The 12,101-nt window shown below is 49.8% G+C and overlaps 2 protein-coding genes across 9 annotated transcripts in view; both read right to left on the reverse strand.

The window, feature by feature from the left end:
* fam222ba (family with sequence similarity 222 member Ba) overlaps positions 1-12,101 on the reverse strand; it is a 42,508-nt gene that overhangs the window by 13,467 nt on the left and 16,940 nt on the right. For 5 of the 8 annotated variants that reach the window (XM_048268171.1, XM_048268151.1, XM_048268187.1 and 2 more), the window contains exon 2: positions 1,653-1,780. In XM_048268171.1, the coding sequence (XP_048124128.1) occupies positions 1,653-1,734 (82 nt within the window). In that variant the 5' untranslated portion in view covers positions 1,735-1,780. The other 3 variants (XM_048268161.1, XM_048268179.1, XM_048268133.1) reach the window with 3 other exon arrangements.
* Positions 3,985-8,579, reverse strand: LOC125291375. The gene is made up of 6 exons (XM_048238103.1): positions 8,484-8,579; positions 6,221-6,303; positions 4,892-5,515; positions 4,551-4,826; positions 4,215-4,490; positions 3,985-4,153 (listed from the first exon to the last, which is right to left on the reverse strand). Exons 1-6 carry the CDS (start codon positions 8,577-8,579, stop codon positions 3,985-3,987), a joined length of 1,524 nt encoding a protein of 507 aa, XP_048094060.1.

Raw genomic sequence — 12,101 nt, forward strand, 5'->3', positions numbered from 1 at the left:
GGGTTGGTCTGATTACAGTGATTCTGAAATTACAGTCCTGATGAGGCACATAGGCAGGAGGGGAGGGGAGGGCGACGAGAGAGAGAGAGAGAGAGAGAGAGAGAGAGAGAGAGAGAGAGAGAGAGAGAGAGAGAAAGAGAGATGCACAGAGGGAGACTGTTTTATGAAAAACACAATAAAAGTGGGTCAAACTGACTTGAATTCCACTATGAGGAAAACCCTTGAGAAATCTCGGTTCCTCTGGGATCAAGACGAACAGGAGGAACCGTAATGGACTGATTGTATCTGTTTAGGAGGAGCGGATGAACTCTGGTGCATCTCGTTGGCTCACACGTGCACTGACAGCCGGGAGATGTGCATCTAAAAACGTCTCAATCAGAGTCACCTTAACAGTCCTTGAGCGGAGATTGAGAGTGTCACAGTAGATCGTTTCTGCACAGCCCCTGTTTACTAAAAAGTGTCTAGGCGTAACAACACTGAGTGTGTGCATGTGAATGTGAATATGTGTGTGTGTGCGCGCATGTGAGTGAGTGAGTGAGTGAGTGAGTGAGTGTGTGTGTTATGTGTATGTGCAAGTGAATATGTGTATGTGTGTGTGCGCCCATGTGAGTGAGTGTGTGCACCTGCATATGAGCGTACAGACGCAAGAGATTTCAGTGTGCAGGTTTGCTGCTCGGTCGGTTAAGTGTGCACGGACAGAGTGCGTTGGCTGCTCACCGTCCCCTCGTCTGTCTTTCTTCTCCTCCTAACGAGATTGGCTCCTCATTATCACCAACATGCCACCCCCCCCGGGAGGCGAGCGCGAGGCCCCCCCCACCTGAGCTCGGCACACAGGCAGCGCTCCCATGTGAGTTATTAGCACAGCCACTCTCTCCCCATTTTCCCACTAATGGGGCCAAATGCGAGTTGTACGGTGGTGTTTTAAGAACAAGCGACTCCTGTTTTCCCTCCACTCAGCTTCCTTTGGAGTCCTGCGGGCCGAACGCGGGCGGAGGAGGATGATTATGGTGATGATGATGATGACTGCACTGCGTTTAGGCCAGTGAGTGACAAGCTGTTTTTTTTTTTTTTTCTTTAAGTAGAGATCTGTCAAGGGCTATTTAGCTTAGCCACACACACACACACACCCACACACAGAAAAATTACATTTCAGGGGCCCGGATGAGCTGCAGGAAGTAAACAAGCCTGGTTTGTGCAAGCGGAGACTGCAGAATGCCGAAGCGTTGAGAGGCCACTCCAGTCTCCTGGGGAAGCTTTCTTTTTTTCTCCCCTGGCTGTCCGGAGCCGAGGAGTCATTCAACACAGCGCTGGCTGCAGCCATAGAAACCTCAAGTGGGTGGGAGAGACATTTAGGGCCGGAAGGCATCCATCAGGAGCAGGAGCATGGACAACAGCGGCCCGGCATGCCAAGTGTTTGAGTGGGTGCTGGTCAAGTGAGTTGGAGGTCACTGCAGCTATCTGTGGGGTTAAGATGAGGTGACTGTGGCCAGCTGGTGCACCCATGCCAGCTAGCACACTCAATGAAGGGGTAAAGGCTGAAGTGCTGGGGCAAAACTGGATGAAAGGTTTTGTGTTTTGTTTTGCGATTTTGTGGGTTTTTTTTGGTTGTCTTGTTTATGGATTTGGAGTTTAGTCGCCGGGGCAACACTTACATTTCTGAAGTCCAGTGTTCATCTGCGTGTGGGAGAGAAGCTGGAGGGAGAGGTCACCTGGCCCTGGCAGACAGGCCAGCATTGCACACCGACACTAGTGCAACATGGGATACACACGCCTCCTCACACTGCGAGAGAGAGAGAGAGAGAGAGAGAGAGAGAGAGAGAGAGAGAGAGAGAGAGAGAGAGAGAGAGAGAGAGAGAGAGAGAAAGATATATTAGAGGTTAGCACCAGGACACTTAACTCAGACACAACACCCAGACCGAAAACCGAAAACCCAGTCGAGGTCAGGGATCAGACATCACCCCAGGCGAGCACGTGCTAAGAGGAGATAGAGGAGAGAGGAGGCGGCTGGCTGGCTGGCTGGGTTCAGTGTGAACGCAGCGCCCGAGGATGAGAGAGCGGAGTGCGCAGGGCAGCATTACTTTTCAATTAGAATCAGATCCACACCTGGAGCGGCAGCCGGCGTGACATTTGATGCCGAATAACAACTTCAATTAAACATCAAAGGCCCCGGCCAGGCGTGTACACACACACACACACACACACACACGCGCTCCCCGCAGCGAAGCAGAGGTGCATGAACCCTTCACACTCTACACAGACTCCTGAAAATACTTGGAGAAAAAAAAAAAAACTTCAAAAGCTGAACGGAAACGTCGGAGAGGCCGGCTCCCCTTCAAAGGCCAGCCTACAGCACAAAGACATACTGTATATATACACACAATGACTTATTGTCAGGACAACCGCCAGTAGCTCATATAAACAAGCGAAAGGATGGATGGGTGTGAACAAAGCTCATAGAACAGCTCTCACTCTGCACTCTGAAGGTGCTGTAAGCGAGGTGCAATATGAACTTGGTCTCTCTGACCAGTGACCACACGGACTGTCTAGCCACACGGAGGAAATGAGAGATTACGGGCATTTCATTACGGCCAACTAGACCCCAGCGCTCACGTTTTTCTCTGGGGGCGAGTGCTACTGCAGTGTGTCGAGTCGAGGCCTTTCGCTTGGCCTTTCAATTACAGTAACGTGGGACTGGACAACACAAGGACCTCATAACTAGGCCGCAAACAAAACACAGAGTGCTGGACATTTGTGTTTCTTTTTTGTCGTTGTTGTTGCTGTGTCTGGACAACTCACCTTCATCGAAAAGCATATGTGGCACTTTGACTGTGCGTTACTTCAGTTTTTGGCAGAGCGCCTGAGTGGAGAGGCAATTAGCACCAAGTAAAGCACTTTGACACAGCCATCTGAGCAGCAAGGTGATGGGGCTTAAAATGCCTTGCTTTTGTGATGCAGGGGATGTGACTGGGAGAACACGACAGGAACTTCACTGAAAGCCAGAAAAGGGGAGAGAAAAAAAAGTCAGGGTGACTGCTCATTTAAATCCTACCAACGAAAAAGGAGAGGGGTGGGAGGGGGTGTTAATGAAGCCGACAGCTACATGATTACCTGTAAGCAGCAAGTAAACCTGCGAGGGTTTGAGAGGCTGTGGTGGGGTCCACAGGGCATACGAGGCAGAGGGGTGGACATCAACCCACCACAAACACACACACACACACACACCTTGTCTGTCACTCACCTACCCCCAACCCTCCTCCTCCTCTCCCCCCACTCTCTCTCCACCGCCTACTCTCCAATCATCTAGGCTACTCCATTTTTCACCTCTTGATTTACTGCTTGGCCCGCCATATGGCAACAGTCCCTGCCCCTGATTCAACATGTCACTGTGCATTAACTTTAATTGGCCTGACGCGTTATTTTCTCCCCTTCCACAAGGATTTTAGGTACATGGCGCCTTGAGTCCCTCCCCGCTCGCTCGGTTTTTTTAATCTATCAAAGTGCTGACATTTTTGCTACAAGGATAAAGAAGCATTTCAAGAACAGTGAGGGGAAAAAAAACAAAACAATTGTGCTGGTGTTGGAGTATCTGTCAAAACACAGTCTGCATTTTCAAACGGGAGCTTTATTGGAGGATGTCTACCAATTTTTCTTTCTGTTTTTTTCTTTGAAAAGGGATTTTTCAACAGGACATACACAAACATAACCAGTGTGCATGCGGATCAGGGAACACACACACGCACACGCACACACACACACACACACGGCTCCCCTGTGCCCCTGAATGTTAGATAAGCTGGCCGCAAATCAGTAAAGGTCAGATTATGGTAATGCCTTCTCTACCTATAGCACTCCTGCAGGCAATGCACCAGGACACCTCGAGCTCTGCCGGGAGGAGGAAAGGTTGGGGGTGGTGGAGGCGACGGTGCTGGCGGTGCCGATGGTGGTGCAGAATAATCAAATCCATATGCATGCCATTCAGAAGCTTTACACCTGCCGAGAGGGCAAATCAGTCTGGGTGCATGCTAAGCACACACGAGAGAGCGTCACCATCCATGGGGTGTGGTGCTCAGAGGGACACAAAAAAAGAAGAAGATTCTCTCCAGTGGCCTGGTGCACAGATATGAAGAACAGCTCTCTGATTCTCTCCAGTGGCCTGGTGCACAGATATGAAGAACAGCTCTCTGATTCTCTGGCCTGGTGCAGTGGCCTGGTGCCTGGTGCACAGATATGAAGAACAGCTCTCTGATTCTCTCCAGTGGCCTGGTGCACAGATATGAAGAACAGCTCTCTGATTCTCTCCAGTGGCCTGGTGCACAGATATGAAGAACAGCTCTCTGATTCTCTCCAGTGGCCTGGTGCACAGATATGAAGAACAGCTCTCTGATTCTCTCCAGTGGCCTGGTGCACAGATATGAAGAACAGCTCTCTGATTCTCTCCAGTGGCCTGGTGCACAGATATGAAGAACAGCTCTCTGATTCTCTCCAGTGGCCTGGTGCACAGATATGAAGAACAGCTCTCCAGTGGCCTTCTCTCTGATTCCTCCAGTGGCCTGGTGCACAGATATGAAGAACAGCTCTCTGATTCTCTCCAGTGGCCTGGTGCACAGATATGAAGAACAGCTCTCTGATTCTCTCCAGTGGCCTGGTGCACAGATATGAAGAACAGCTCTCTGATTCTCTCCAGTGGCCTGGTGCACAGATATGAAGAACAGCTCTCTGATTCTCTCCAGTGGCCTGGTGCACAGATATGAAGAACAGCTCTCTGATTCTCTCCAGTGGCCTGGTGCACAGATATGAAGAACAGCTCTCTGATTCTCTCCAGTGGCCTGGTGCACAGATATGAAGAACAGCTCTCTCTCCAGATTATGAAGAACAGCTCTCCTCCAGTGGCCTGGTGCACAGATATGAAGAACAGCTCTCTGATTCTCTCCAGTGGCCTGGTGCACAGATATGAAGAACAGCTCTCTGATTCTCTCCAGTGGCCTGGTGCACAGATATGAAGAACAGCTCTCTGATTATCTCTATGAAGAACAGCTTCTGATTCTCTCCAGTGGCCTGGTGCACAGATATGAAGAACAGCTCTCTGATTCTCTCCAGTGGCCTGGTGCACAGATATGAAGAACAGCTCTCTGATTCTCTCCAGTGGCCTGGTGCACAGATATGAAGAACAGCTCTCTGATTCTCTCCAGTGGCCTGGTGCACAGATATGAAGAACAGCTCTCTGATTCTCTCCAGTGGCCTGGTGCACAGATATGAAGAACAGCTCTCTGATTCTCTCCAGTGGCCTGGTGCACAGATATGAAGAACAGCTCTCTGATTATCTCCAGTGGCCTGGTGCACAGATATGAAGAACAGCTCTCTGATTCTCTCCAGTGGCCTGGTGCACAGATATGAAGAACAGCTCTCTGATTCTCTCCAGTGGCCTGGTGCACAGATATGAAGAACAGCTCTCTGATTCTCTCCAGTGGCCTGGTGCACAGATATGAAGAACAGCTCTCTGATTATCTCCAGTGGCCTGGTGCACAGATATGAAGAACAGCTCTCTGATCATCTCCAGTGGCCTGGTGCACAGATATGAAGAACAGCTCTCTGATCATCTCCAGTGGCCTGGTGCACAGATATGAAGAACAGCTCTCTGATTCTCTCCAGTGGCCTGGTGCACAGATATGAAGAACAGCTCTCTGATTCTCTCCAGTGGCCTGGTGCACAGATATGAAGAACAGCTCTCTGATTCTCTCAACGGGGGCTGTGTCAAGAGAGGACCTCATATTCCGCAGAGGCGGACCAGCCGAATGCCCTTTTCTGTCTGACAGCGGGGGCTGCCGGCGGGGACTCGCAGCATGTGGCTGATGGTGACGGGTGGAAAAAGAAAGCCAGGCGGTGTGTGTGTGATGCGGACAGATCCGCCACTCCAGCTGCCCGGACCAGCCAAACGCTATTAAGCATCCAGTGACTCAACACCTCTCCCTTCAGGCCATCAATGTGATCCCATGCAAATCTCAGTGGGCTTACATCAAAATGGATTGTGTCCTCAGTGACTCCTTAAAAAAAGAAAAAAGAAAGAGAGAGAAGAGAAAGACAGAGAGACAGAGAGAGACAGAGAGAGAGAGAGAGAGAGAGAGAGAGAGAGAGAGAGAGAGAGAGAGAGATGCACTGTGGAGTGCACAGGCAGGAGTCACTTGGATTAGGGGAAAGTGATTTGACACGGTATAGATGTGACTGAATCCAGTTAGATGGGTAGAGCCCCCGCCCCCAGTTGTTGCGTACACCTCCCATTTGAGCAGGGCTCCAGCAGTGCTCTGACTGAGGCAGACGCAGACACAAAGTGGAGGGTGGAGAACAGGACAACGGGAGGGTGTGGAGGAGTCGGCCATTTAGGAAATAACCACTGCAAGCTATAATCAAACACTGATGGGGCCAGGCTTAATATGGCCAGTTTTCTAGGGCAATTTCACTCACCACAGATACAGAAAAATGCAGGGCATGTATGAAGTGGCAGACACACACACACACACACACACACACACACACACACACACACACACAAATTTCAGCGTCCAAACAGAACAGATAAACATAAAGACTTATTTCGAAACAATGCTGGCTGTAAAAGGGTTAACAAAAGAATTAAAAAAGCGTGGTAAGAGGCCCACTGTTTCCAAGTAGACTATTAACTGCAGCCTATCCTTTCCCAATTAAGAGCAGAAGTAATTAAGATGGCTAATCCTCCGTGTTGTACATTGTTTGCGAGGAGAGCTGAGGGGAAGGGAGAGTACAGCAGGCCTCGTGTTATTTAATTGCATGTTTACCCTGAGGTTATGAGGCCTTAATAGAACCAAGAGCAGGGGGTGGGCAAAAAATACCTTGTTTGAGAAATTCAATGTAGGCTAGTGTGTAGATTCTCCAAGGAACACAAAAGCCATAGAATGAAATTACTTTTCGAAGCGAGGCAGGGATTCTGAATTCTTTTAAAAAGGATGGGGGTAAAAAAAAAAAAAAAAAAAAAAGAGGGAGAGGGGAAAAAAGGCAGTAGCAAGAAATAAAAGCTTTATCTGCGACAAAAACCAGGCCATTGCCTCAGTCAAAAGGAGGAGGGGGAGGAGGAGGGGAAAACCCTGGCTCAAGCAAATGTTACTTGTAAATAAATGTTCACATCAATATCAATTCAGGCTTCATTATACCATCTCAGCGAACAGGGAAAGGGTGTGTGTGTGTGTGTGTGTGTGTGTGTGTGTGTGTGTGTGTGTGTGTGGGGGGGGGGTTACATGGGATTTGCTGAAACAGTGTGGCGGGTAGGAGGGGGGCCTCCGGGCATGGAGATGTCAGAGCTCCAACACTGACAAGAGATCCTGATGACTAAAGCACATCCTGGAGTGTTTAGTTGTGACATTTTTCAACCAGTGAGAGAGACCCCTCGTCTCTTTGGAACGCTATTTTTAACAAAGGAAAGAGCTTGTGCTTGTGTGTGTCTGCTTAATCCACTCTGTGTGTGTGTACACGTGTGTGTGTGTACGTACTGTCAGGGCGAGAGAATGTGTGCGCGCACACACAGATGTCAGTAAGACACAGTATCCAAACACGAAACACAAAAGGTGACATAAATACAAGCGAGGAGGAGAGAAATTGCATTGTGGCACCACAGAGAGCAGGACGGCCTGCAATGAGGTGTGGAGAGAGAGAGAGAGAGAGAGAGAGAGAGAGAGAGAGAGAGGAGGGAGGGAGAGGGGGTGGAGAAGCTGGGAAATGACTTGTACAATATACAAAAAGCCGCGTTAGAGAGGAGCGACTGAAGCGGTGACACATTTCTGATTAAAAAGACGGAGGGGTGACTGTGTGGAAGGGGAACGACAAAGTGAAATAACACCAAAGGGTCGCCGAAAACGTCACATCCTCACCTCAAAATAAGAGGCGAGCTATTTGTATACCACTCGGTTCATAAGTCCAATTCACATTTTAAAAGTTTCCAAGGGCAGGATGCCCGAGACAGAGGAAATGAGACAGACCTGACGACAGCGCTGAGGGAAAAAAATAACAACCAAATATCTTATCTTCCATTGGCCTGGTTTGGCCTGCTCCTTAGCCGCGGCGATGCTAATCTCCCTAGACTGGGCGCTCTGAGGGGCCGGCCCTCACTCCTCCCAGAGCCCAGCAGAGAGACAGCAGGAGAGGAGGAGAGGAGAGGAGAGAAGAGCCTACAGGAGAGGAGAGAGGAGAGGAGAGGAGAGGAGAACCTACAGGAGAGGAGAGAGGAGAGACAAAGACCGGAACGGAGAGGAGAGAAGCGGAGAGGAGAGGAGAGGAGAGGAGAGGAGAGAGAAGAGGAGAGGAGAGAAGAACCTACAGGAGAGGAGAGAGGAGAGACAAAGACCGGAACGGAGGAGAGGAGAGGGAGAGGAGAGGAGAGGAGAGGAGATTGGGTTGGAGGCGGATTGTTAGTTTGTGTCCTGGCCTGATCCGATCTCCCCCTCAGGCCACATCATTACAGGGCGGGCCGGCGCGGAGCCGACGTCTGGGCCAATGGGCACGCGGCATGCGCATGAGGCCCGCGCTGCCCCGGGCCGCTCCAGGCACGCTGACATTTTTACTAATGACCCCTCCTCGCCCTCAGCTGGCTCTGTACGAGGTGTGGGCGCTCGGGGAACTGGACTGTTTGTCGTTACAAGCTGGGGTTTAAGCTGGCCTCTGTGTGTGTGCATGTGTGTAAGTAGTGATGGTAGCCACATTATGCATTTCTATATCTGTTTAGGATTGTGTGTGTGTGTGTGTGTGTGTGTGTGTGTGTGTGTGTGTGTGTGTGTGTGTATATACACACACTCTTGGGACTGACAGGAGTATCAATTTCCAGTCGTTCCAGTCGTTTGACAGACATGTTTACCTTATGTGCCGTGAGTGTGTATGGACAAAGTGCTACGGCAGAGTCCATGAGCGAGAGAGTGAGAGAGCGCAGTGCACAGGAAATGTGTCAGGCAGCTGGATGACAGATATTTATTTTACACACGTGCTGAACCCACCCCCATCACCAGAGACCATCCAAAACAAAATGATGGAGGAAGAGAAAAGATTCCCAAAATTATTCCTCCCCAACGCCATCGAAAAAGATGAAAAGGCAGGCCACCCATTTACAGTCCCAAAAGCATGGTGCTGCTCGGCTGCTACCAATCATGGCAGGTTTCAGGAGAAAATCCCGCTTTTGGTTTTTAGTCACCCCCTAAATACACCTAGCTCTAAAATCTGATTTAGCGCTCACAGCCATTTTACTAAGCAGGCTATTCTCCACATAAATGTCCATCAAAAGGAATCGTCCTCCCTCCCCCACCCCAAACACATACCCTGTTGGTAGCACTGGTGGAGGTAGCTCACAGCCAACTGTTCAAACACAGATTGGATGGTAATCTCTGGCAGATGTCTCAGTAGCAAAAAAAGCAGTAGCCCAAACAGCAACTAGGTGATCTCCTCACACACGGTCAACTCACTCAAGAGTTTTTACCCAGAATGCATCTGAATAGTTCAGTGTGCAGTTAATCATCTATGTTCAGTTCTTTGTCAGCCATTTTTCTCCAGGGGCTTCTGTGTTATTCATTTGTCTTTCACGAATCTCAGAACACTATCAGAAATGCTGCCAAACAGGTACTAAAGGACCCAGGCGTCCTCATGCCTGTGCAAAAACAGTGTGATAAATCCTGCCTGTATGTGGCAGTTGGCTAACCTTGGGAGAAGTGAATTAGCCCAACAGTTAGAACAACACAGAGGAGAAGCTAACATGCTGGGGGGTGGGGGTCAGCAGAGTGCCTGAGGGGACACTGACAAGGAGTCTGCTCTGAGGCAGAAAAACTGAGCAGTGCCCTTGAGTTTTGAGTCACTTTATGCCCCAGGAGGTGTGTGGGGGCTAACTGGGGGTGGAGGACAGGGTCGGAGGACATGCCGCGTTTCATAAGGTCTGATATTTCACATGCACGATCAGCGAGGAAAGAAACTTGCCACCTGCAGGAGCAGGAATTACAACAATGCGGGTAGAGACGACCGGCCCTCCAAATGGGAGACAGATGCTGGAGCCGTCATAAGCAAAAGATAATGGAACGGTCCGCAGCCTTCCTCCCCCGTCAGCCGTCACAAAGAGAGGGAGGCAGAGGGTTCATCAGAGAGAGAGAGAGAGAGAGAGAGAGAGAGATGCTTGGGGGCTACCGCACGGTGCCATCATTACAGGAAGGAGAAAATAAATTAAAAATGAAGATGGAGTGGCTTGATATAATTCATGAGCAGGTGCATCCATTTGTGCAGTCACCCAGCCCAAACACCCACCCACCCCAACCTCGCCGCTCTCGATCCAGCGCTTCATCAGAAATTGGACACCCCAGTGACAAATTGGGCTGAGTGATTGAAGGGGGGGATGAGGAAGAGGAAAAGAGAGATAGAGAGATAGAGAGATAGATAGATAGATAGAGAGATAGATAGATAGATAGATAGATAGATAGATAGATAGATAGATAGATAGATAGATAGATAGATAGATAGATAGATAGATAGATAGATAGATAGATAGATAGATAGATAGATAGATAGATAGATAGATAGAGAGAGAGAGAGAGAGAGAGAGAGAGAGAGAGAGAGAGAGACTTGGAGAGAAATCGAGGTGCAGAAAGGTGCAAAGGAGCACAGACTGTGGGTCAGTCCGCTTCAAAGATGGAGAACCAAAAAAAGTAAAAAAAGTAAAACAAAAATAAAAACAAAAGTGTGGTCCGCAGAGAATGAGTAAGGGAGTAAGGGCGCGTCTGTCTGTCTGTGTGTCTGCTGGTGAGGACCACGGGGGCGGGGGAACGCTGGGGTGTGTGTGTGTGTGTGTGTGTGTGTGGGGGGGGTGCACATGTGAGCCTGAGGGACGCGTGGGGCGCTGCCAGGGAGTCTCTGTCCAGGTGTTCCAGCGTCTACGGTTTCGCCACTCTGAGCACCCGGCAAACAGACATCTGCCCCAATACAGTCCACGTCAACCTACACACACACACACACACACACACACACACACAGTAATCACCACACAGACAGCCACACTCAGAGAACTGACAGATTCATGGACCCTCTTTCTTTCTTTCTCTCTCACACACACACACACACAGAAATGGAGATTCATGGACACAAGACTGCTCTTTTACACACAAAAACACATTTTTGTACCCATAACCACCTTACATGCAGGTCAAATGGCAAAAATGTTGCCTTGCTACTCAGGTTTTGCGGTTAGGCCAATAAGAACCTGCTCGATAACTCTATTCCCCCACCGCCAGATAGTTTTATGAGAATACCTCCTTGAATAGGCCGTCCCCAGTCGCCACCCTTCAGCAAGCGAGCACAGCGCAGCTCCATTCAGGGGCCCTGGGCCTGGCCTGACACGTCACGTCTGTGAACTGATTCTCAGAATCCGAGCACCTGGGTGTCAGGAGCGTCTGATTTAAAGAGAGGGTCACTGAGCGGGGCAGCTGAAAGGGTTTGGGCCGCGGGCGCCTGCGAGGCAATAGTCCCATCCTGCTCCGATTACACATGTGAATGGGACACGACCTGAGGGAGGAGAACTGGACCTTATGCTGCACCTCCGTTACTGAAATGCCGTGTTTTAACACACGGGTGCACTCAGAGTTATTTCTGCATGCAGCAAGTGGTCTGGTGACTGATTTCCAAGACAGTCTACCACAGCCAAAAGTTACAGGTTTGGCTTTTCAGATGCAGAAATGCACACCAAACAAATAATTGATCAAGTAAACTCCTAAATAACACTCAGGCAGGGTAGAAAACGCATGGGTCATCTCCTCTCTGCTGTTGTCCAGCTCGAGATGTGAGACATGGAGGGCCAGACCCACAGTATAGCATCAGCCTTTCAACTGGGCTCAAAGAGCCACATCAAACAGCACGCCTCGCACAGCCTCAGCCTCGCCGAGTCCGCTCTGCTTCTGAAGGCCGAGGGCACGAAAGAGAGAGCAACCAGAGAGCTCAACTAATCTCTCGCTGAAGCACCCAACTCACAAAAAAAAAAAAATGTGTGAGTCGTCCCTTAAAATGGAGAGAAAAGAAGAAGGAGAGAGGGAGATAGAGGGAACAGAACCCAGAATGGC

Source organism: Alosa alosa, chromosome 2 (assembly GCF_017589495.1).
Source record: "Alosa alosa isolate M-15738 ecotype Scorff River chromosome 2, AALO_Geno_1.1, whole genome shotgun sequence".
NCBI lineage: Eukaryota > Metazoa > Chordata > Actinopteri > Clupeiformes > Clupeidae > Alosa > Alosa alosa.